The following is a 27,099-nucleotide window of genomic DNA, read 5'->3' as shown; positions in this document are numbered from 1 at the left end:
TGTTGCTTGCATTGCAGTTTTGCCCCAAGGTATCCAAAGAAGACCAGCTGTCTTAGACCCTCGGATGAAGGTCTATTCAAGTAAGTCTACTGTGGCCTTACACCAAAATGAAGGTAGGGTCACGGGTGTTATGTCTTTGAGGGACACTTGTAGCACATACACCTTGCTTCGCAGGGGTGTATTGCCAGTGTCGGATGACACCTACACTGGATTGGACATTTTTCTTAAAGGAATAACTGGAGTCCCTGTCAGGACTCCAGTGCACAGGTTATGGGTAGAGTCTGCGTACCAGTCTGGGTACCTACCTGTAGGTACTGCAGAAGATGTACCTTTTGCAGGAGTTGACCTTCTACTAGGCAACAACGTTTTGGGACTCCTCGAAAATGAGGAATGTTTGGTTTTGCAGGACCCTGCCTTACAAGGTGGTAATGACCTAATTGGAGCAACGGTGACTAAAAAATTTTCAGTGGGTTCTAGGACTAAACAGGGGAACAGAGCAGGAGCTGTGTCTCCCTGTGACCCTTCTGCATACTGTGGTGACGGTTTGGGCCTGGAGAGCCTGTTCGTTGAGTTTGACCTGCAGGAGACTCGGAGCAGTGCTGAACCGGCTCAACCGGAACTCGGTTGGAGAAGTGGTCTTGGTGCTGATGTGGGAAAAAATCCCCTGACTCTGCAGCAGCTGAGTGAGGCCCGGGAAGGTTGTGACCTCCGGAACGCTATTCATTTATCAGCTGTTGTGGAGGATGTGGTTCCCAAATTTACTAAGTGTTTATTTTGCAGAGTTGATCAAATGAGCAAGACACTTTTCAAGGGGACCTGTGTCCAAGTGGCCGCAGCAGAACTGTTAAAGTGTCATTGTCTGTATTTTTTACAGATTCCGAAGGAACAACATTTAAGTGTTAAGAAGGGAGGGCTGACTAACCAGTGTTTATTAATAACTTCTTCTAACAGGGTACCAGTGGACATACCCTTTCTGAATAATTTTGTGTGTGTGGTTTTGAGATTTCTGTTGTAACATTTTTGTCTCTTAGGCTTTGCACAAATCACCCAGAAGTCATATTTTATGAAATGTAATGTAGTTTTGAGAGGCCTACTTGAGGTTAAATTTACCAATGTATATTATCCTAGGAGTCAAAGAAAAGCACAGTGGTTTTCCCAGTCTCTCAGGGCAATGCATGTTTGTTATACCCAGTACCAGAAGGACTGGGAGGAGGGAATTCCTCTCCTTTTCTTTACCGTGTGGGGAAGCACACTGGAATCATTAAGTCATGTGCTACGTGAGAATGGTGATGTTTCTCCCGCGGTGTTTATTCTCAGTTTCAGAAACTGCTTGACTAAGATGAGGTCGATGGCACTAGTGCACCAGTCTGCCAGTCCGCCCAGGATGACGTGGGACCATGAGGTGGAAGCTGGAGAGATGGGATTGGCATTGGAGCCGGGTCCTGGGAAGGCTATGATGAAACTGTGTGGTGGCTTCGAAATGATGGTGGATAAGGTCTCTGAGAAAGATAATGTAAGCAGGAAAATTGTAAGAGACTGTGGAAGATTTGGATCTTCTGAAAGACAGGTTGAAGTGTTGGCTCAGCCATGGTGCTCCTTAGTGAAAGAGTTTTGGGATGCTGAAAAATGGGGCCATGTTAACCCCCATGAGGTAGAGGTTTTGAAATTTGTGCAACGTCAGCAGGCCTGGCATGATGTAAGCTGGGGTGAAACAGGTTCCTTGAAGGAAGTGAAGTGTTTATTTCTAGAGACTGTGTTTGTATCCAGCGAGAGTCGGTGGACGTTGTCTTTTACTGGTCTCACACTAGGTGATACCTTGAAAACGTGCACTGACTGCCGCCAGATACATTTAAGAAATAAGGTTTTCTCTCCTCTTTATGAACTACATGCAAATTGTGTGAATGAACCGTGGGGGGGGGGGAGGTCTTCTGATTCCCATGACCATGTGTGCCAAGGACACACCCATATTTGTAACTTTAATATCTCTGTACATGAACCTTTTGTACGCCATTAACCCTCAAGATCTTTTATGTATAATTCTGAGTTACCTACCCCAGGTTTTGCAAAATGATACAGGGGTTCGGGAAGTCTTGATGCAGGGTAGAGCAGGAGAAGTAATGCCACTCGGCCGCTTCTCAGCAAAAAGTAACAGGCACCAAAGAAGTTATACCTCCATAGAAAAGGAGACTCTTGCTTTAGTGTTGGCAGTGCAACATTTTGAGGTGTATATATCATCATCAGTTCACCCTATAACTGTGTATAGTGACCATAATCCTTTACGTTTCCTTCACTTAATGAGGAACCACAATCAGACTTATGAGGTGGGCCTTGTTTCTCCAACCTCTTAATCTTGTGATTCATTTTGTGAAGGGAGTAGAGAATGTGGTTGCTGATGCCTTGTCTCATGTTTAAAGTGCACGATGTAGTGTATAGATCACTTATCTATTCTTATTTTGCAGTGATTTGCAGTAGACGAGTAGATGGAACCCTGGACCACCCAAGGGAGAAGGGCAGGTTGAGCTGGAGTTGGAGGTATCAGGATTCCCTTGTGTTTTGTGTGTGTTTTGGGAGTAGTCACATCAAGTGCCATGCCTAGGTAAGGTATGCTACGTTTTTTAGGTGTTGGCTGGGATGCCTCGCCTCCATTTTACGTTGGTATAGGGACTGTTGGACCTAATGTTTTAGTGAATGTGGGGCTGGCGGTGATGCCCTCCATGGTTTGGGTCATGTCTCTTGATCCGAGGTGTTTTGGTTCTCCAGGACTCTTTTCAAATTTTCCTTTTTGGATCACTGCTTGGGTGACTCCAGGGTCCTTGGAATGACATGTAGGTGACGGCCTGGGAGGTCCACATTTTGGGGGTCTTCAGTGATGACTCCAGGGTTTTACGGCCGCAGTCCCACCAACAAGATTTATGTGACAATCCACCCGTTGTTTTTGGGGCCTGATATTTTTCCCTCTCCTGTGCTCTCCTGATTCTCGCAGAGGTGTGTCATGGGGAACCAGTTTTGTTTACTAAAAATTGCTGTGAGATGGGAGTGATGATGTGATGTTGCTTTCTAAGTAGAATTTAACATGTAAAATCTGTTTTCCTTTTCTTTGAACTCCTGGGAAATGTACTTACTGTTTAAAAGTTTTTTTTTGGTGGCACCTACAGTTTAGTCTGTCTTGCAACATACTGAACTTTGGTGTTACTTCATAAAACAGCATTCCTCAGGGGCACATTTGTACAAGGTTAACTTGCTCGTTTATAAGTTTGCTTGATGTAATTTAGGTAAAATGCATCAGTGCTAGTGCCTGGCCAGCGCTGTGTTGTGATGATGCCTTTTCCTAACACATTGTCTAAGAGTGTGACTGTGAGCTCGTTTGACATAGAACTTGATCACTTTCATGTTCGGCGAGTTTCACATGTCTGCAATCTAGTACCTCAGTTTGTTAATATTGCATATTTGTAGTACCAAAAGACCGTGATTGTATGGTGGTCATTCCCCAGTTATCATTCATTTTGTCCATTGCCTCAGACTTTAATGTGGGGGGTTATTTTCTTTCTTTTTTTCTTTTGCCTAGCGGTGTCCATAGGGACCCCGCTAGCAGAGTGAGACCTATGGTCTGGGGGTGGGGGTGTTATGCAGTGTTCTGCATGACATCGTAATGTACATATAGTGGAGAAGTGTGCCATAATAGTATGAATGTTATAATTGTAGAGAATAATTTTATAATTCATAATGTGAATTTGAGGGCACTGTAAAGTACTCTAACTGTAATTATAAAGAAATCCTGCTAGGGATTTATTTTCCAAGGGTGTTTGGGTACGCGGGGTGAGCGTGGCTTGGGGCAGTCACGTGGAGTCAGCATGGTGGGGAGGCTGGCGTCGGAGATCCTGTGTATTTAAGCTAAGTTTGTAGTCGTGTACTCCTTTTGTTTAGCTAACCCAAGCCATAGTCTCTTCTATGGCTTACCTGTATGTTCACCCAGGCTCTGACATGGTCAGGATGCTGTGGGAGGAGTGAGGAAATAAGAAATGGGGTTTGTAGTGACGGCCTGGCGCTGACTAGGCCTAGTGGTTATGGTGGCTGGACCTCCAGCCAGCTGTTTCTTGTGTATCCTCATTTGGGCGTTTAGGATTAAGGTGCTTCTAGAGTGTATATATAGTGTTATGTTGAATAAATAGATATATTTTCCTAACTGGGATTTTTGCCTAACCCTCTGTTAACCAACCCATTGAAGTAACATACTGGTTTAGCGCTTTCTGTTTTGACTGGGATAGCCCTGGGTGGCCTGTTTATGCTTGAGATGTGTGTAACTTTTATCTTTGCCCTTAGACAAGGCACTAGTCAACAGCTATCCCACATTTCTGCATAACAACTTACAGTAACATCACCAGTAGGATCAACCAACACTTAAAGTAAGATCACCAGTAGGATGAACTAACACTTACAGTAAGATCACCAGTAGGATCAAGCAACACTTATAGTAAGATTACCAGCAGGATCAAGCAACACTTACAGTAAGATCACTTACAGTAGGATCAAGTAACACAGTAGCATTGTCCTCATCGCTCTCGGGCTGTGTGGACAGGCTGCGCAGTAGCTCCTGAATCAACTGGCTTTCTGCGCAGTTTTCAGAGTTCCAAGATGGCAGATCTTGCCGGCAGGAGGGTTAACACTGTTTGCATCGAGCTGATACAGGGATTGTTGAGCACTACTACGATGATTGTGCTTCTTCCAGCTATTATTAGAGATCTCTACGGCATTCCTAATGAGGAACTGTATGGTGTTGCCCTCAATGGTTTGAGAAGAGTCTTCGTGAAGTTTACGAGGGCCAGTTTCTACAGTAGTATGGTGGCTGACTACCAGGAACAAAGGATGTGCCTTAACTCGACGGTGGAGGTGTGTATGCATGATGTGTCTACATACTTCACATTGGTTAAGGTACGAAATGTACCATTTGAGGCGATGCAGTTTGGAATTGAGGACGTCTTCAGAAACTATGGTGTTGTTCATGAGGCTAGAGGGGGGTGTGGAGAGATGGCCCATATGTAGGCCTCCTGGAAGGTTCCTATACCCTCAAGATGACGTTGAGGAGGCCTATACCTTCATATGTTCTGTCGACGGGATACAGAACTCAAGTCTATGTGCATTACGCAGGACAAAGGAGGACGTGCCATCTTTGTGGCTCGTAGGAGCACATGGCAGCGCAATGTGCATGTAGGGCTGTCCCAAGTGTGCCACCCCTTTTGGAGGAGGAACGACAGCTGAGTACGGTGGTAACGGTGAGGAATGGGATGGATGGACAGAGGAAGGCTCTCTGGAGTGAGGAGGTGGAGAATGAGGGGGACCTGTTGGGGACGTGTGTCACACTCCCCGAGGAGGCTAGTGAGGTTCCACCAAGGCCTGTGGCGGTGGAGGAAGGGGAAACGTCGACGCAGGAGGTGTTATTGGAGACTGTGCTACAGGAATTTTTGGAGGATGCTTTGGTCGGCGAGGACCTGGATGGAAGGTCCAGTGATGTGCAGAAGATGGAAGAACTGCAGGAGAAAGTGGAGGTCTTGGATGAGCGAGGCCAGGGAACAGTTGTGGTAGCTGAGGTACATCGGGAGGATGTACCTGAGGAAGATATGAGTTTGGGTGGTAGCTCTAGGAAGCGGCCTGCGGGGTCGTCTGAATTGGACAAAGTATTGACACCTGGGCAGAGACCAGGTAATAAGGCATAGGCAAATGTGGTAGGGAAAACCACTACAGGGGGGGGGGTGCACAGGGGAAATCGGGTGAGGTTGGTCAGGGGGGGTGAGGGGTCTGATTAAGAAGAATGGTAAGGAGAGTGTGAACAGCTTAAAAGGGGAGTGTGAGCAAGTCACAGCGGCACAGAGGTAAGCCGCCTTTCCTTGAACATTCAGGTGTGTGACTTTAAACGTTAATGGTCTCAAGAATGAAGTCAAAAGGGTCTGGTTGGAGTGGTTTTTGAGAAGGTATGCTGTGGACGTTTGTTTCTTGTAAGAACATAACCATAGATCAGGATGTGAGTTGCAATTGAGGGGATATGTTTGTATGTTTGACTTTGCATTTTAAGGGAGGAGTGGTTGTATTGGTAAAGGAGACCAGCCCATTGCACGTCATGGGGTGGGAGGAGGGGGAGGGGGGAGGGTTGTTCGAGTGGATGGGTATTGGGGGAGAGTAGGGTATGTTTTGTGGGGGTTTATATGCCGGCAATTAGTAATATGAGGGTAAAAGCAGACTTTGTTAGGGAAGTTTTGTTCTACTATCTCAGGGGTTTACCTGCTATTTCGATAGTTGGAGGAGATTGGAATTGTGTAATTCGGCATGGAGATGTGATACCTAGGGGTGCGGGGTGTGTGTTGAGTGTTTTAAGGGATGCTTTACGGGATGTAGGGGTGGTTGATGTGGTTGGCAGGGGGGTAACAGGTGGAACACACTTATGTGCAGGGGAGTTATGAAGCATGGTTGGATAGGATTTATGTTATGCAGTGGATGGGTGTGGAGAGGGTTAGGACTATTGATGTGGGTTTGTCTGATCACAGGGCAGTGTTGGCTGACCTTAGGGTAGATGGTATTCCGCACATATTTCCGAGTTATTGGAAATTGAATGTGCGGCTTTTACAGGAGGAGGATCTAGGTTTGTCCTTTCAGGACTGGTGGAAAGTTTTTTGGGAGGCTAGGGATGAGAATGCAAATTTGCTAGATTGGTGGGAGTTGTATGCAAAGGTGGAGATTGCAAAATTTTTCAAGGCGCGTGGCAGGGAACGGGCATGCTGGCGGTTTGGCTTGCAGAATTACTTAGAGGGGCAGTTGAATGATTGTTATGGGGGAGGGTAGGGAAGGTGTGAGTGGTGTTATGGGGGAAACTTAGAAGTCGTTTATTGGAGATTCATAACAAACGATTTGATGCACTCAGTGTCAGGGCAGGCTTGTAGGACGTCTTGAAAGGTGACAGGCCGTCCGGGTATGTACTAAGGAAATTCAAGGACAGACAGTTGAGGACTACTGTGGCACATTTAGTGGTGGGGGAGGGGGGTTCATGTGCAGGGTCAGGGTCTTTCTGGTACAGACAGTATCAGTAGGTATGCAGATTATTGATTTCGGGAGAAATGGAAGAGGAGGGAGGGGGTTGTTGGGTTGGATTCATTTGGAGTTATTGGGGCTCATCTGGGTTTGGGGCATGGGGACAGGGAAATGTTGGAGGGAAGCATTATGGAGGCAGAGGTGGAGGAGGTGGTGCATGGGTTGAGTCAGGTGAAGGCACCGGGAATAGATGGTTTATCTAATGATTTTTATAGAGAACATTGGGAGAGTCTGAAGGAGTGCCTAGTGGCAGTTCTGAATTATATGTTAAGCAGTGGTAGGAGGGGGTGAACACAGAGAACTGGGATTGTTGTCTTGGTGCCGAAGGGGAGGGAGAGGAAGGGTTTGGGTGATTATCGTCCGTTGTCATTAATGTGTTCGGATTATAAAATTTTTGCAAAGATATTGGTAATAGATTAAAGAAGGTAATTGGGGCTGTCATACATAGAGGTCAGTATAGGATCCCGGGACGAAGTATGAAGAATGGGCACAGTAGGATAAGGGATTTTTATAGATAACTGCCCGGGAGGGGGTGTCCTTGGTTTGGATTGGGCTCAGGCTTATGACTGTGTGGAGAGGGAATTTTTATGGGTCTGTTTGGAGAAGTTGGGTTTTGGAGGGGGGGGTAGTGAGATGGGTGCGCAGTCTATGTAAGGGGGCAGCCATGAGGGTGCAGGTTAATGGAAGGCTGGGGGAGCCTGTACTGATGGAACAGGGCTTAAGGCAGGGTTGCCCTCTCTCGCAGTTACTCTTTGCATGTGTGCAGCATCCTTTCTTTGAGGCTGTGGAGGAGGAATTGTGGGGGTTAGAGGGGGGCTGCATGGGGGAAATTGTAGGTTATGTTGATAACACCACTGTTTTTGGTAATGAGTGGGGGGGGCTTTAAGAAGGGTGGGTGAGGTGATTAAAAGTTTTGGGGATGTTTCAGGTATGGAAGTTAATCTTGCAAAGTCGAGGTTGTTGGAGGTAGGGTCTTAGGTTGGGGGAGATTGGGGGAGGAGATGGGAGTGTCAGTTGGTGACAGACTTGGGGTTTGTGGGATATGGTATATGGCGCAGGTGCAGGATTGCAGGAGGATCAACTCTGAACTAGTCACGAGTAGGGTTTGTTTGAGGGTTAGTGAAGTGGCGTTACAGCAGAGGGCTTTGGTTATTAACTCGCTGGTGTATAGTAAGGTATGGGGTGTGGCAGAGGTGTTCCGTTTGCGGATGCAGGACATTCAGGAAATACAGAGGAGGGTTTTGAGGTTTGTGTGGGGGTTTGGGAGGGCCTGGTTATCTAAGGAGGTGGTTATGACGGATGTGAAAAGGGGGGGGCGTAGGATTGTTGGCTTTGGGGTCTAATGTGATGGCCTTATATATTAAGCAGAGGTATATTAGGGTGGGGGGAGGGGGGTGTTAGGGTGGATAGGGTGATGAGGGATGCTAGAAACTGGTGGAGTGACAGGGACTTGAGGAATTGCGAAGATTTGCTGAGGTTCTTGTTGACAGTGCGACAGGTTTCAATTTTGAGGGTTAAAACCTTGGTGGGTGTGGTGTGGGGAAGGGGTGTCTTACAGGGGGTTACTGTGTACCCCATGTATAACTGGCAGGTGATATGGAGGGAGTTCAGGCTGCTTAAGATACCAGCAAGGGTCAGGGAGTTGGTATACCATTTCCTCATGGGGGTAATAGCATCCAAGCATGTGTTGCATAAAATGGGGTTGGTGAGGGAGGCGACATGCTTGTTATGTGTGAAGGAGGAAACCGCCTATCATGTGGTATATTTTTGCTCATCTTTGGGGGGTGAGGGTCTGGATGGTGGGTGTTATCAGGCTGTTGGGGGGGGGGTTGTTTCTTAGGACCTTGTCGATGGATGTCAGGGGGTATCACGAGAAGTGGAAAGGGCTTTGATGTATGTTATGGCAGATTATTTGCATGTTTCTTGGGGAATGAGGGAGATTAAAGGGCAGTTGAGGATAAAAGCATTAGCAGCTAGGTTCTATAGAACAATGTGTAGGAATAGATTAATCTATGGGGGGCATTGGGAGTCCAGTTTCTCGGATGGTTATCGTAACCTCTCTGTGGCGAAACTCCTCTGGGATCATGGGGGCGGGCAAGGGGCAGGTCTCCTTTAGTGAATGGTGGGTATGATAAGGTTGTGGAGGTTGTGTTGTATGTGATGTGTGAGTGGAGTACGTGAGGGCATCAATTTGAGACCTGGTTGTGTTACTTGCGGGTTAATTCATCTTATAATTCAGTCAAAGTCACCCTGATTTCAGTTTAGTTCCACATGTAAGTCATATACATATATTTCGGCAATTGGATAATTATTACGCTAACTGTCAGGGATTGGTGGCTTAGGCATCTGTTCTGGTGGTTTATATAATGTCACGGGCCTTGTGATTATTTATCCTTTATGTGAATTTGGTCCATTATGTTAACAAGCATGTCCAAGGTTGTTTTATTTTGAATTACTTTGGAATAGGTGTTTGGGGACGTTAATCTCGCTAAGTAGGTACGGGCTGTTTATTGCATGTATGTAGGTCTAAGATTTAGCTGCAGGTACTTGTTGTTACTGTTTTATTCAATGCCAGATTTATGTTTATTATATACTTTCTCATGTCCATGTACTGAGCAATTTAATTGTAACAATGTAACAGTGTTTCAAATAGGGAGATAAGGATTTGATATACTGTAACTAGACAGTTTTGATACCTAATGTTAGGATTTTGATATTTGTATGGACTGTACTTGCATATATAATTTTATATCTTGCGGGTGTTTCCTTCTCAATGTTTATGTGGGGGTTTCATTGTGATATGTACCAATGTAATGTTTATTGTAGGCTTTGGTTTGCCTAATGTTTAAGTTTATGTTCTGTATAATTTCAATTTTTGTATGTTGTATGATATTTACTGTGCCCTGTGGTCTGGAGGTGGCCCGGTGGTCTGGTGGCTAAAGCTCCCGCTTCACACACGGAGGGCCCGGGTTCGATTCCCGGCGGGTGGAAATTCCGACACGTTTCCTTACACCTATTGTCCTGTTCACCTAGCAGCAAATAGGTACCTGGGTGTTAGTCGACTGGTGTGGGTCGCATCCTGGGGGACAAGATTAAGGACCTCAATGGAAATAAGTTAGACAGTCCTCGATGACGCACTGACTTTCTTGGGTTATCCTGGGTGGCTAACCCTCCGGGGTTAAAAATCCGAACGAAATCTTATCTTATCTTATCTTATCACTGTGCACAAGGGGTTTAATTGTACAGAGCTGTGGGGGGATTTGTGTGTGCACAGGGATAAATTATGAGTTTTTGCTTTGGCTAATGTTATTTTCTGTGCTGGAGCTCTCTCGCTCTTTTATTCTGTTAAGAGTTTCCTGCTATTTGCGGGAAGTATTATTGTGGTATGTCTTTGCAATTTTATTGTAGGGTTAGGTTTGTCTTTTATTTACTTAATTGTAATGTATAATTTTATCCTTCGTATGATGGTTCCTATGTTCTATGTACTTGTGCAAGGGCGTCTTATTGTACAGTGTAACAGGCAGGACTTGTAAGTTTAGACTTTGTTTATGTATTTTCTGAGCAGGTGTTATCTTGCTCCTTTCATTGTTAGGTTATCGTATATCCTTTAATACGATGTGAATGTAACATTTAGGGTATGCTATGGGGTTGATGGTAGGCCATTGTATTTGCAAATGGCTACTTATTGTGTTATTTTATTTATTTATATCTTGTCCTGTGTCTTTTTAAATATATATATATATATATATATATATATATATATATATATATATATATATATATATATATATATATATATATATATATATATATATATATATATATATATATATATATATATATATACATTATGGAAAATTTTCTAGGATGCTTACCTGTATGTACCTCAACATTATATACATACCAGTAATCTCATTGGGAGACAATCATATTGTTTACCGTAGTCACCCCGTGTAGACATGTGAGAAAACTTAACCACCCCTGGTCGCACCAAGTGGTCCCCTCGACCTCACAATCTTATCCATATCTATCCGAGACCAGTATGGATTGGATAGCACCCACAAGTACGGGGCTACTAATTGTGGACTGTATAGATTATATTAGTTTAACTGAATGAAGGGGGGGGGGGGGTAGGACACACATGGATACATCCGTCAAGGAAAACATTTGTACATAATCCCACTACTTACCAGATGTTCTCTGGTGGTCACTTGATGTAGCTGGATCACTCGTAACCTATCTAATTATAACATACCACTACTGGCCAGTCTAAGGTTGCTATAACTAGAAGGGTTACTTAACTGTGGGTGATTGATATTCCTCATTTCTTGATTCACCATCTCATTTTCGATGTCCTGCTACACCGACACGATTCTCATTCCAGCAGGACGAGGTATCCGCTGGTTTGTCCTGCTTTAGACGTCGTGACTCAAGGAGTTTCCCTTTCCTCGTCTCGTTAACAACGAGGTCTAGCGTGTTCACTCGGAGCAAACGACTTATTTCACTTCACATATTCTCTTAACTTAGCGTTATTATCATTAATTACATTACAATTCACAAGCCGATTTAACGTCTCATAACTATTATACAAACTAGAGGTCACTCCATTAAGATCTGAGACCGATGAGTGATGATTAATCCAAGGGTAATTTTCCCCAGGACACAGTCCATTGTGGCGCGTCAGTCACCCGGTCCCTCTCTTATCACACTTTTACCACTCTATTACTGTGGTCCCGTAAATCCCGTTCCCTCACTCTCCACCAGGAACAATTACGACACTTCTTATTATGAAATGAGGCCTATATTAATCCTTAGGCCACCGTGAACGTCAATTTCGTGGTTCCATGTTTTCTCAGCTTCCTCACCACCATTCAAAACAATACGCGCCCTCCCCCCCGCACATCCGCGCATGCGCAAAGGGAACTCTTGGTTCTACTCTTATTTTCAAATACATTTTTGACCCATATAGACACATTAAACACCTATTAGGCACTATAGTTTCGGAAAATCAAAAAATTTTCCACACTGCGGCCGGGCGGAGGTCGTTGCTAGACGACTTACATAATGTGGAGTACAATTTTCCCATCTTCACTGGCCACCCATATTTATTGAACTCTCAAAATGGACTAATTGGTGTTCCATTCTCTCAGGGGCATAAGCCTATGCTCCCTGGATTAAGTTATTGGGCATACTGGAATTTTGAGACTTTACCAATAACAAGTCTCTCAGTATCCCAAGTCAGCCCCAGCACATTACTGCATATAGGCACCAACTCCATGGCCATCCATATTTATTGAACCCTCAAAATGGACTAATTAGTGTTCCATTCTCTCAGGGGCATAAGCCTATGCTCCCTGGATTAATTTATTGGGCATACTGGAATTTTGAGACTTTAACAATAACAAGTCTCTCAGTATCCCAAGTCAGCCCCAGCACATTACTGCATATAGGCACCAACTCCATGGCCATCTGTATTTATTGATCCCTCAAAATGGACTAATTAGTGTTCCATTCTCTCAGGGGCATAAGCCTATGCTCCCTGGATTAATTTATTGGGCATACTGGAATTTTGAGACTTTAACAATAACAAGTCTCTCAGTATCCCAAGTCAGTCCCAGCACATTTCTTCATTATTTCATTAACCCCTTCACATATCCTCATTAGTTCCTCTTCAGTTGACGTCACACCCGGAAATTGTCCACATAAGATTATTTACCCAATTACTTCGCTCAGTGGACCGCCTGTGCATTTAAGGTGTGCATTTATCGTCGCCTGAAGTAAGAACAATTTATTATTTAACTGCTTATTAATTATATCATTATAAGCAGTCAACAATTTTGGTGTCTTGCTCAGTTCGCAGAGCTGGGCCCTTTAACTGTCCATACGCCATCCTATAATTAGTAGGTAATTCTGGACGGTCAAGCTTCCACGGAAGTCGCACCCAGTAATGTCCAGATTCACATTTAACATCCTTCAGGTATTGTTCCTGAGTAAAGGAATCATTTGGACTTTCCTCATTTACATTAATCCCTATGCTGTCCAGCTCCCACAAATTAGACTGGTTCAACATCATTCTCGATAGAAGAATACTTGTACTGGGTTGACCTTTCATGAGTAAGACACCGTGACCGTATTCACTACTTCCTCTAGTCATTATTACTAGGCGGTAGTCTGCCATATATTACATGGCCCGTACCAGTGTTGAGGAGAGTGACGCCGTATGGTTTTGGATTTATGCCCTTTATCCTGAATTTTTACATCCAACACCGTCAAGGCTACCTCAGCTAGGCCATCATTATTGCCATTAGCTGCAACCTTTACATCAGTCACTGTAGTGTCAGGGTTATTAACATTATCATTATTGTCACCATTATTATAAGAATCACATACAACCCTGCACATAACTGTATGGTGCTTTCCCTTGTTGCATTGATAGCAACTGTTCAATTTGGTATGACAATCCTTTTCATTATGATTGTCTAGACATCTGATAAATCTGTCAAGTTCTTTCATTCTTTCCACTTTAATATCCCATGAATTACAGGCATTACAATTTTTAGTGAAATGAGTACCCTGGCAGAAGAGGCAGTCTCTCTTTTCCTTGCCTGACCTCTTATTAACTGGGTTACACTTACTGAGGTACTTATTCCTCTTACCTTGATGTGAGGAACCACTATTACTGATTCCTGACTTGATATGTGCCTATTTAACTCTTAACTATGATTATTACCACTGGGATTATTTTTCCCTTTTGAGGCTTGACAGATACTTCAGAGTCATTATGTGTTATATCCTTAGAACTGTTTGGCTGACTGGTCTGCAATTGAACAATTAATTCCTGCCGACCTAGTCTGATTTCCTCCAGACCGTACTACGGAGGTTTTGGCAAACACACCCTTTGCATTAATAGGTTGATCAACTGCCTGGCTTACACCCTTTAATTTATTCAAAGCCTTACTTTTACAAGACAGTTTTTCTTCCAATTCGTAATGTTGATTAATTAAAACATTCATTTCCATTCCATCTGCACAATTCTCTAGCAGATCTCTTTCACAGTCTTTAAACCACAATTTGTACCAATCAAATCTACTCTCTAAAGCATCTAAATATAACTTTAATTCATTAGGGTTCACGGTTCTTTGATTCACTAAATCAAATGCCTTCGTCACATGGCTTTTAATAGCCTGTAATGATGCTTTCATTACTCTAAAATTCACGGACTTGTCAGCCACATTAACTCCATTAGATCCAGTCATGGTTAGAGAATTATTAATCACTGATTATACAACTTAAGTAGGCGCCTTATAAGAGTAATTCTTGCACTTTACTCTTGTATAAATCCTAGCCACACATGTGCTAGCAATTAATTGGGCTAATTGTCATCCATCACACGATCGATTAAACTTGTGCACCCTACACCCACTTCCTTCAATCAGTCACTTAATTATTAAGTAATTAATTCAATTAATTTTTTCACTGATTGCATCCGTTTTCGAAGGACCAACGGGCAGATATGGAAAATTTTCTAGGATGCTTACCTGTATGTACCTCAACATTATATACATACCAGTAATCTCATTGGGAGACAATCATATTGTTTACCGTAGTCACCCCGTGTAGACATGTGAGAAAACTTAACCACCCCTGGTCGCACCAAGTGGTCCCCTCGACCTCACAATCTTATCCATATCTATCCGAGACCAGTATGGATTGGATAGCACCCACAAGTACGGGGCTACTAATTGTGGACTGTATAGATTATATTAGTTTAACTGAATGAAGGGGGGGGGGTAGGACACACATGGATACATCCGTCAAGGAAAACATTTGTACATAATCCCACTACTTACCAGATGTTCTCTGGTGGTCACTTGATGTAGCTGGATCACTCGTAACCTATCTAATTATAACATACCACTACTGGCCAGTCTAAGGTTGCTATAACTAGAAGGGTTACTTAACTGTGGGTGATTGATATTCCTCATTTCTTGATTCACCATCTCATTTTCGATGTCCTGCTACACCGACACGATTCTCATTCCAGCAGGACGAGGTATCCGCTGGTTTGTCCTGCTTTAGACGTCGTGACTCAAGGAGTTTCCCTTTCCTCGTCTCGTTAACAACGAGGTCTAGCGTGTTCACTCGGAGCAAACGACTTATTTCACTTCACATATTCTCTTAACTTAGCGTTATTATCATTAATTACATTACAATTCACAAGCCGATTTAACGTCTCATAACTATTATACAAACTAGAGGTCACTCCATTAAGATCTGAGACCGATGAGTGATGATTAATCCAAGGGTAATTTTCCCCAGGACACAGTCCATTGTGGCGCGTCAGTCACCCGGTCCCTCTCTTATCACACTTTTACCACTCTATTACTGTGGTCCCGTAAATCCCGTTCCCTCACTCTCCACCAGGAACAATTACGACACTTCTTATTATGAAATGAGGCCTATATTAATCCTTAGGCCACCGTGAACGTCAATTTCGTGGTTCCATGTTTTCTCAGCTTCCTCACCACCATTCAAAACAATACGCGCCCTCCCCCCCGCACATCCGCGCATGCGCAAAGGGAACTCTTGGTTCTACTCTTATTTTCAAATACATTTTTGACCCATATAGACACATTAAACACCTATTAGGCACTATAGTTTCGGAAAATCAAAAAATTTTCCACATACATATATATATATATATATATATATATATATATATATATATATATATATATATATATATATATATATATATATATATATATATATATATCGTGCCGAATAGGCAGAACTTGCGATCTTGGCTTAAATAGCAACGCTTATCTTGACATATAGGACAAGCGAAAATTTGTGTATGCAATAATTTTGCCAAAATCATTCTCAACCTAACGAAAAAAATATATTTCACTGTGTTTGTTTAGTATTAAATTATTATAAACAAATCTAAAATATATTTAGTTGGGTTAGGCTAAAATAAATTGTTCTTGTTATAATAAGGTTAGGTAAGTTTTCTATGATTCTTTTGGTGCAAAATTAAAAATTTTTACATTAACATTAATGAAAAAAATATATATTTAAACGTACAAGAGAAAATTTTAGAAAGGACTTAATTTTAAATGAATTCTTGCTAATTGACCGGTTTTACATATTCGGCACGACATATATATATATATATATATATATATATATATATATATATATATATATATATATATATATATATATATATATATATATATATATATATATATATATATATATATATATATATATATATATATAATAAGTAACACAGTAAGATCACCAGTAGGATCAAGTAACACAGTAAGATCACCAATAGGATCAAGTACCACTTACAGTAAGATTAGGTAAATGGAAGTTGACAAGGCAACACACAGAACACTGCCCATATTTTAATGCTCGTCTGTGAGACACAGAAAATTAGAAGATTGAGAAAGTGAATCAAAAGTTATTTTGGAAAATAAAGGCGGTAACTGTGTGATAATTGTAAGTATGAGTTAGTAAGACCTGTCTAATATCTCAATTAACAAATCTTGCTAGTGAACAAATCGGGAAAATTGACCATAATGGTCAATAAATATTGATCTTACTTTCTTCATACACCTCAGTCGTCTCTCACCTGCAGGACTCAAGTCCGGTTAACCGGCATGCTGGATGATCATGCTCCTTGCTTGCAAAAACCATAATGGAATGACCCCCCCCCCTTCCTTTCACTCCAGATTCATAAACCCTTCTGGTATTCCTATTCTGCACCATCCTTCTAAATGCCTAAACCAGTTCAACAACTCCTTTTCATCCCCCTGATTTATACACAGGCTGTTTCCCACCAAGGCAGGGTGACCCGAAAAAGAAGAAACTTCATCATCACTCACTCCATCACCCTCTTGCCAGAGATGTGCCAATACTGCAGTTCAAAAACTGCAATATATCTCCACCCATCTTTCAGAGCACAAGCACTGTACCTTCCACCTCCAGGACTCAAGTCCGGCTAACTGGTTTTTCCTGAATATCTTCATAAATGTTAGTTTGCTCACACTCCAACAGCATGTGGAGTCACAAAATCCATTTATCTTTAGAGGCGAGAAAGGAGAAAACATCAGGGCATAGAGGTACCAGCACTTATATACCAGTGTGAGGGATGGGTTTTAAACATTGCACCAAGAAGAAGGCAGGAGGCAGTGATGTCAAGTTAAAGTGTAAATGTGTCCGACTTCCTCTTGTAAATACAGTTTTCTCTTCTACTTTCAAGATATTGATCCTCTTGCATTCATATTAGTTTCTTAGACTCTCCTGAAGGCTAAACTTATGTGTGTTGTGGAGGAAAAGTTTGGCTCTGTCGGTGTTTGGCTCTGCTGGTGTTTAGACAAAGGTGTCCACCACACTTAACTGTGAACTTATTCCCATTTCTCTTTCCTGACGATCTTTATTTCCTTAATAATTTCCACTCAAATTTTGGCAAGATTTTTCCTGGACGTCCGGGAAATAGGGTTCAATAAGGAATAACTTTTGGTGGCCCTTAACAACCCCCAACAACAACAACGTAACCACGGAGTAATTGCTTCTCATTGTGATATAAGTAAATTAACTTTTTACGACATAATTTTTCACGCTACAATGTGAGTACCAGCCTAGAATAATTTCTTTGTAGGTGGTTATCATTGAGTGGGAAGTGGTAAACCCGTATGGAGCGTGCATAGCTTGGGGAAGGGAAGGTAATCATGTTCTATTCGAGAGAAGGCATTCAATTCCATCATCAAGTATGATCAAAAGTTGTTTACGTCAAACATGACTTATTCTAATTATCCAGGAAGACCACAAGAGTCTAACAGGCGTCAGTGTAGTCATCTTTGGCTGTCAGATCTGTCATAATTCATCTTCCTAACTCATAGGCAGTTACCTGATGATAGTTACCTGCTGATCTGTCTCCACATAAAATGTTAATTACCACGAAATTATAATCGTCTTAATTGCTTATTTCCTTGTTATTATTATTATTATTATTATTATTATTATTATTATTATTATTATTATTATTATTATTATTATTATTATTGTTGTTGTTGTTATTATTATTATTCTGTTTATGGGGAGTGTTAAACCCATTGGGGCCATTAGCGTCTTGGGAACGAAAAGGGGAAAACTGCTCCATTGCCTTAGATCAAGAGCACTTTACTGGTGCCTTCCTTGAAGGAGACAATATCGAGTAAAAACGAGAAAATGATTTGATGAGGTAACAGAAAATGGGGAGCCGTCAGTGTTGCTTTTTTTCCATGGTGGCCCAGTCTATGGACCCATTATGTACTTCTATCCTTTGAATATCACTAGGTTCTAGTCATGGACCGGGCCATGGGGGTGGCCCGGTCCATGACTAGGCCTCATACCATCAATTTCTCCCCTGTGTGCAGTTGTCTGGAATTCTTTCATATTCTTGCATATATTAAAACTACAACAATACAGCTGTGAGAAATTACCTGTATGAGGTCTACAGGGTAATTTGGGTGAGGTAATTGGGACTTAGTCACAGTAGGTCACAGAACTGTCACTCCCTCGATACCCACTTCTTCACCACTCTCACAAAAAAGCTTGACCTCACATTAAATTAATAATTACAATATTAATTAATGCCAATAATGTTAAATTATAAATTAGTTTTGACTGTATGAAAATTAATTGACACCTGGGACACATGTACCAAAATTTAGATAATTAAGATATTTACGTTGCCATTTACCATTTATATTGTAAATGGCTCACATCACAATGCCTACCTAACAAAGAGAATCCTATGGGCCAGCGAGAAATCTAAATGAAAGGACTCATGGTGTACATACTAGATGTGTTGCTTGGCGTCAGCCTCATTATTTCCACTATCACCACCAAATTCTGGAGGCCCCGCAAATTCTCTGTCTCTTTTCTTCAACAGGGGACATTCCACTACTTATTAATTATAGTAGAGTCTGATCCATTCAATTATGGCCTTGATGACGCCGGATTGCTAGACGATTTCACCAAAATCAGTGTTTACACATTAATTTACTATACAAAAATAACCCACACATTTACAAAGTCAGTGTGACCTTGTAAATGGTCAAAGTCTGACCGAAACGTCGTTGTAAGCTCCTCTCTTCTATGCTCGGGTTTTTTGTGCATTGTTCCAGTCATGATATTGTCCCTTTTGTTATTATTAATTCAGTATAGCATCACCTTCTCAAGTATCACTCCACGGCTGCTGCACACCTTCCTTCCCCTCTCCTGTACCACTCCACGGCTGCTGTACACCCTCCTTCCCCTCTCCTGAACCAATCTGTGGCTGCTGTACACCCTCCTTCCCCTCTCCTGAACCAATCTGTGGCTGCTGTACACCCTCCTTCCCCTCTCCTGAACCAATCTGTGGCTGCTGTACACCCTCCTTCCCCTCTCCTGAACCAATCTGTGGCTGCTGTACACCCTCCTTCCCCTCTCCTGAACCAATCTGTGGCTGCTGTACACCCTCCTTCCCCTCTCCTGAACCAATCTGTGGCTGCTGTACACCCTCCTTCCCCTCTCCTGAACCAATCTGTGGCTGCTGTACACCCTCCTTCCCCTCTCCTGAACCAATCTGTGGCTGCTGTACACCCTCCTTCCCCTCTCCTGAACCAATCTGTGGCTGCTGTACACCCTCCTTCCCCTCTCCTGTATCACTCCCCGGCTGCTGTACACCCTCCTTCCCCTCTCCTGTATCACTCCACGGCTGCTATACACCCTCCTTCCCCTCTATTGCATCCCTCCACGGCCGCTGTATACCCTCCTTCCCCTCTTCTGCATCACTCTACGGCTGCTGTATACCCTCCTTCCCCTCTCCTGTATCACTCCACGGCCACTGTATACCCTCCTTCCCCTCTTTTGCATCACTCTACGGCTGCTTTACACCCTTCTTCCCCACTCCTGTATCACTCCACGGCTGCTGTATACCCTCCTTCCCCTCTCCAGTATATCTCCACAGCCGCTGTATACCCTCCTTCCCTCCTCCTTTATCACTCCACGGCTGTTGTACACGCTCCTTCCCCTCTCCTGTATCACTCCACGGCTGCTGTACACCCTCCTTCCCTTCTCCTTCATCACTCCACTGCTGCTGTACACCCTCCTTCCCCTCTCCTGTATCACTCCACGGCTGCTGTATACCCTCCTTCCCCTCTCCTGTATCACTCCACGGCTGCTGTATACCCTCCTTCCCCTCTCCTATATCTCTCCACCGCTACTGTATACCCTTCTTTCCCTCTGCTGTATCACCCCACGGCTGCTGTACACTCTCCTTCCCCTCTCCTTCATCACTCCACGGCTGCTGTACACCCTCCTTCCCCTGTCCTGTATCACTCCATGGCTGTTGTACACCCTCATTCCCCTCTGATGTATCACTCGACGGCTGCTGTACACCCTTCTTTCCCTCTCCTGTATCACTCCACGGCTGCTGTACACCCTCCTTCCCCTCTCCTGTATCACTCCACAGCTGCTGTACACCCTACTTCCCCTCTCCTGTATCACTCCACAGCTGCTGTACACCCTCGTTCCCCTCTGATGTATCACTCCACGGCTGCTGTACACCCTCCTTCCCCTCTCCTGCATCACTCCACAGCTGCTGTACACCCTTGTTTCCCTCTGATGTATCACTCCACGGCTGCTGTACACCCTACTTCCCCTCTCCTGTATCACTCCGCGGCCGCTGTGCACTTTCCTTCAAACAAAATTTCTTGAAGGGTCAAATCAGCGTCGTATTTTAATACACAATTTAGGAAAATAAAAAAAATCCACCACAACATTGGATTTTCCTACTTAAAAACTTTACCCTACGAATTTAATTTTGCATATTTTTTTTGTCTGTATTTTCACTGTTTTTATCATTTTGGAGACCTCCATTTAGAAAAGTCTTTAGACAGTGAAAAAAAAATTATTAAATCAGAATTACTTGACACAGCATGTGTCTGTGTCTATATGTGTCTGCATGAGTCTGTATGTGTCTATATGTGTCTGCATGTATCTGTGTCTATATGTGTCTGCGTGTGTCTGTATGTGTCTATATGTGTCTGCATGAGTCTGTATGTGTCTATATGTGTCTGCATGTATCTGTGTCTATATGTGTCTGCGTGTGTCTGTATGTGTCTATATGTGTCTGCATGAGTCTGTGTCTATATGTGTCTGCATGTATCTGTATGTGTCTACATGTGTCTGCATATGCCTGTATGTGTCTATATGTGTCTGCATATGCCTGTATGTGTCTATATGTGTCTTCATGTGCCTGTATGTGTCTATAAGTGTCCTCATGTATCTGTGCCCCATGCCCACGGGAATGGCATCGGTGTATATAAGAAAGCAATAAAACTAAGAAAAACTTTTGCCGTAGCAACAAACTACTTCTATCCAAGTTTTGGATAGTCATCCATATGTTAAATTTCTTTGAAATGCTTTTTATCTTTTGTAAATTTAACTGCTGTAGTAATTTAAAACAAAAAAATTAACATATTTGAGAGGGTAAGTTGGCAGCCATCTTTAACATATTTGAGAGGGTAAGTTGGCAGCCATCTTTAACATATTTGAGAGGGTAAGTTGGCAGCCATCTTTAACATATTTGAGAGGGTAAGTTGGCAGCCATCTTTAACATATTTGAGAGGGTAAGTTGGCAGCCATCTTTAACATATTTGAGAGGGTAAGTTGGCAGCCATCTTTCATATATCAGTAATATTGATGGATTATATTACGAAAGTAATCTTAGACGAGCACCAAGTCTTAACTGACTCACGAAATATTAATAACAAGATTGGAAAAAAATCACGAATGGTATATAAAAATATTGCAAATTGAATGAATCTTAGAGGCAGATGCCCAGTGGTTAACATACTGGCCTGTGAGTTTTAAGACTCACCTGGGTTTAAACCTCTACCCGTTTCCTGATTTGGTAGGCCTTAGGTTAGGTTAGGTGAGGTTCGTCAGGAAACAGGACAAGTGTTTCCTGACGCGGGTCTTAATCATATGATGATCCACAGCTGGAGCTTTTGGTCGTCTGACCGAGGCCTTCGGCTGAATTACAAGTCCACTTGTATAAAATTATAACTATGATTAAAACGATTCCTGATAGGCCTTACCTGGCATAAATGAAATGTAAATTGTCCTGAGAAACTCATGTCCATCTTTCCTAAGACTTTTAAGAGCTTCCAAATACTGTATTCCAACACACTTCATATCTTGTGTACCACGACCATATATATCACCATTGTCGTCTTTATGACCACTGAATGGCTCATATTTCCAATGTTCCTGAGGACGATACAAAAGATATATAATCGCCATTAACACATTTTACCATAATGTTGCCAGAGCTTCAGAATTATGTACATACACTGCAGAATTATGTACATACACTACAGAATTATGTACATACACTACAGAATTATGTACATACACTGCAGAATTATGTACATACACTACAGAATTATGTACATACACTACAGAATTATGTACATACACTACAGAATTATGTACATACACTACAGAATTATGTACATACACTACAGAATTATGTACATACACTGCAGAATTATGTACATACACTACAGAATTATGTACATACACTACAGAATTATGTACATTCACTGCAGAATTATGTACATACACTACAGAATTATGTACATACACTACAGAATTATGTACATTCACTGCAGAATTATGTACATACACTACAGAATTATGTACATACACTACAGAATTATGTACATTCACTGCAGAATTATGTACATACACTACAGAATTATGTACATACACTACAGAATTATGTACATTCACTGCAGAATTATGTACATACACTACAGAATTATGTACATACACTACAGAATTATGTACATACACTACAGAATTATGTACATACACTACAGAATTATGTACATACACTGCAGAATTATGTACATACACTACAGAATTATGTACATACACTACAGAATTATGTACATACACTACAGAATTATGTACATACACTGCAGAATTATGTACATACACTGCAGAATTATGTACATACACTACAGAATTATGTACATACACTACAGAATTATGTACATACACTGCAGAATTATGTAGATACACTACAGAATTATGTACATACACTACAGAATTATGTACATACACTGCAGAATTATGTACATACACTACAGAATTATGTACATTCACTGCAGAATTATGTACATACACTACAGAATTATGTACATACACTACAGAATTATGTACATACACTACAGAATTATGTACATACACTACAGAATTATGTACATACACTACAGAATTATGTACATACACTACAGAATTATGTACATACACTACAGAATTATGTACATACACTGCAGAATTATGTACATACACTACAGAATTATGTACATACACTACAGAATTATGTACATACACTGCAGAATTATGTACATACACTACAGAATTATGTAGATACACTACAATCTTGACCTTCTACAAACCTTCAAAAATTAAATAAGAACCATGAAGAATAAGAGACATAAAATTGTTCTGCTTAACACAGACTTTTATTAATATATACATATTATTATTATTATTATTATTATTATTATTATTATTATTATTATTATTATTATTATTATTAATATTAATAATAATGATGATAATAATAATAATAATAATAATATATTATTATTATTATTATTAATGTTATTATTATTATTATTAATAATAATAATAATAATAATAATAATAATAATAATAATAATATTATTATTAATATTATTAATATTATTAATAATAATAGTAATAATATTATTATTCTTATTATTATTATTATTATTATAATTATTATAACAAGGAACCTTAAATATACAAACTAATGTTCGTATTAATTATGAAATACATAATTTTGATCAATACAAAAAAGTTATGTAATATTTTGACATGTTTAATACTCGTAATTAAATAACATTTGTATATAAAACTACAAGTTTAGTAACTTTGTGTGAGCATAATGGTTCTCTGAACTAAAAAACTGGTAAGAATTGTAATAAAAAACTGAAAACAATAGAAATATCCAGGATCGACACCATGCCCAGCCCTTCTAGGGTAGGGTAGGTGCCTGAGCCCGAGCTTTTAGCTCATAAGACTGTCATTCCTGTCATTTCCATTAGCCCCCTTGTGGCGGGGATGGCAGACCAGAGAGGCCTAGCTTGTGGCTAGGCCTGGGGAGAGTTGGTCCCAAAGATGAGGAGGTACTTGTGCCTCCTCCCATGGGAGACTTAGGTCTCAGACACTCCCTAAAGAGGGAGCCAAGGCCGGGCCACCACTTGGAAAAGGCCCGGGCCGGGAGAATGCCGGCGAATCTTTAATAATAATAAGAAATATCCAGACTTGTTGATTGACAAAGATATGATACCAAGTATCAGGACTCACGAAATCGTAATGACACGATTGCAAACAAACAATACCACGGGTGGGGTTAAAACCCGTGGTCAGAGAGTCTCAAAATTCCAGACCGTCGTGTTAGCCACTGGACCAGCTAGCTTCAGTAAGAAATATTCCTAGTTGGATGAATTTTACTGAAGCTAGCTGGTCCAGTGGCTAACACGACGGTCTGGAGTTTTGAGACTCTCTGACCGCGGGTTCTAACCCCACCCGTGGTATGGTAAGTATCAGGGCTTAAAAGACTTTGAAAAAATTAGTAAATTATGATTTCGTGGTACCTTAGCAGAGATATCATGATGTTTGAAGTGTAAATTAAGAATAAACTGAGCCAAAAGGGAATCAATTTTTTTAAAGAATCAAAACTGGCAGAAAATCGTAAAAAACTCTTAAAATCTCTTAAAAACTCTGATGTAATAATGGAAGATAGATTAGGTTGGGTAAGATTGGTCAGGAATCAAGACAAGTGTTTCCTGACGAGGGTCTTAGTCATATGATGACCCACAGCTGGAGCTTATGGTCATCTGACCGAGGCCTTCCGCTGGCTTGCCACCCCACCCCTTTAATAAAAATATAGTTATGAGTATAACGAAGAGTTATAACAGAATATGGAAGATAGCAAGTTTATCTCTGCTCCAGAAGGTACAAATGGATAATTTGACTCACAGGAAACACTGGAACAACATCAGTGTGAGAGTTGAGCAGCAGTGATGGTAGACTTGGGTCTTGTCCTACGAGTGTCATCAACACAACGGGGATCCCAGGTACATATTCTATCACCTCACACTTGACACCTAATTCCTTCGCTTGTTCCTGCAGAAATCTGGTGCAGGAAGCTGTCAGGGAGAAGCATTTCAATGATAAACTGTTATTAACCATGGAGCTGGTGGGGGATAGAACCCATGGCGAGTGCAGTAAGCTGTTATGGGACGAAATTCATAAGTCATCTACATATGAAAATGTTGTGTTAAAGGGAGATTTTAACTTTAGACAAATTGATTGGAACAATATGACAGGAAATCTGGTGCAGGAAGCTGTCAGGGAGAAGCATTTCAATGATAAACTGTAATAAACTATAGAACTGGTGGGGCAAGAACCCATGGCGAGTGAGTTGTGAAACTCCAGTCATAAGCATGGAACTGATGGGGGGTTAGAACCCATGGCAAGTGAATCGTAAAACTCCAGCCATGGGTTCTAACCCCAACAGTTCAGTGGGTTGTTTACAATCGTGTTATTACGAATTCGTAAAACAAACTGCAATGATAATAATATAAATTGTATTTAAATGCTTTCTTTCTTTTTAATTTTGATCTATCAACATAATTTATTTAACATTATTTGTGTAATGTTATTCATGTCCCCTTCAAGGAGACGGGATAATGAATTTACAATGGAGGAGGGTTCTTGATCTGAGTAATTGGGGCTAGTCTGGTTTTTCTTAGAACAAATACAAGTGCTTCTCATTTCCCAGACGCTGTATGACTCTTACGGGTTTAGTTTACCCGTGAAAGTAAAACGAGTCCTGTCATTTATAAACATATTAATTTCTGGCCTGAGAGGGAGAGCAGAGAGGTAATTATTGTGTTAGATGGAAGATGGGGCTGGAGACTTATTTTTGAAGCAACGTTATTAGTATGACTGCATTTATTTGGGGACTGAGAGAAATTTTTCTGGGGCTGATGCCCCCCCATATCTCTTCCCTTGGAGCCTCCACTGTAAACCCATATGGGCCAAGCAAATAAATTTTTTGAGATATGATTTTTGAAGAGTAGATGTTCTTAACCTTTTAACGATTACAGGTTCGCAATGGAGTGACCAGTGTGTGCCCATATACCCTCACCAGACTGTTGGCCCTAGTATGGGCCAACAGGCCTGCTGCAGTGTTCCTCCTTTCTTATGTTATGTTCTTATTATTACCAGTCCTATTAGGTACCAACATGTCTTCAAATGATGTTAATAGCTTAGTTCCTAGCTGTATATACAGCTAGAAACTTGACAGGTGATAGTGTAATGTAGTTTATTCATGGAATATACCAGGAGAGTATTCCGAGGGTCAACGCCCCCGAGGCTCGGTCCATGACCAAGCCTTGCAATGAATCAGGGTATGATCAACCACGTAATCCAACATACGTGCTACAGCCCGGCTGGTCAGGTACTGACTTTACGTGTCTCTCCAGTTCCTTCTTGAAGACATCACTTGAAGACTGCTGGTAGGCAGTTGAACAATTTTGGTCCCCTGACACTTACTGTGTTATCTTTTAGTGTATTCATGGCACAGCTGATTAGAAGGATATTGCACTGGCTGCCAGGTCATTTACTTAAGTAGGGGGTGATTTCCGTCTGAAGATTTCGGACAAGTCTCTCTAGGTTTGTCCAGGTGTGGATTATAATGTATCTTCTATAGGTCAAAGGACTCTAAAAATTCCCAGTAATTGATGTGTTTTATTGTACTTATATGTTCAGTGAAAGTTCTCTGTATATTCTCCAGGTCTGCAGCTTCACCTACCATGAAAGAGGCAGTTAGTGCTCAGCAGTTCTCCAGCCTAGAAAGATCAGGTGAGTTAA

At 41.6% G+C, this 27,099-nt stretch overlaps 1 protein-coding gene across 2 annotated transcripts in view; it reads right to left on the bottom strand.

Moving 5' to 3' along the window:
• The window catches only part of LOC128697255 (aminoacylase-1-like), a 229,208-nt gene that overhangs the window by 72,329 nt on the left and 129,780 nt on the right, over positions 1-27,099 (bottom strand). For both annotated transcript variants that reach the window (XM_070104200.1, XM_070104199.1), the window contains exons 2-3: positions 25,201-25,370; positions 22,218-22,389 (exon numbers count right to left, since the gene is read on the bottom strand). In XM_070104200.1, the coding sequence (XP_069960301.1) occupies positions 22,218-22,389; positions 25,201-25,370 (342 nt within the window). The remainder of the gene's footprint in view (positions 1-22,217; positions 22,390-25,200; positions 25,371-27,099) is intronic.

The sequence above is a fragment of the Cherax quadricarinatus genome, chromosome 89, assembly GCF_038502225.1.
Source record: "Cherax quadricarinatus isolate ZL_2023a chromosome 89, ASM3850222v1, whole genome shotgun sequence".
NCBI classification, from domain to species: domain Eukaryota; kingdom Metazoa; phylum Arthropoda; class Malacostraca; order Decapoda; family Parastacidae; genus Cherax; species Cherax quadricarinatus.
This window is presented reverse-complemented; position numbering and strand designations above follow the sequence as displayed.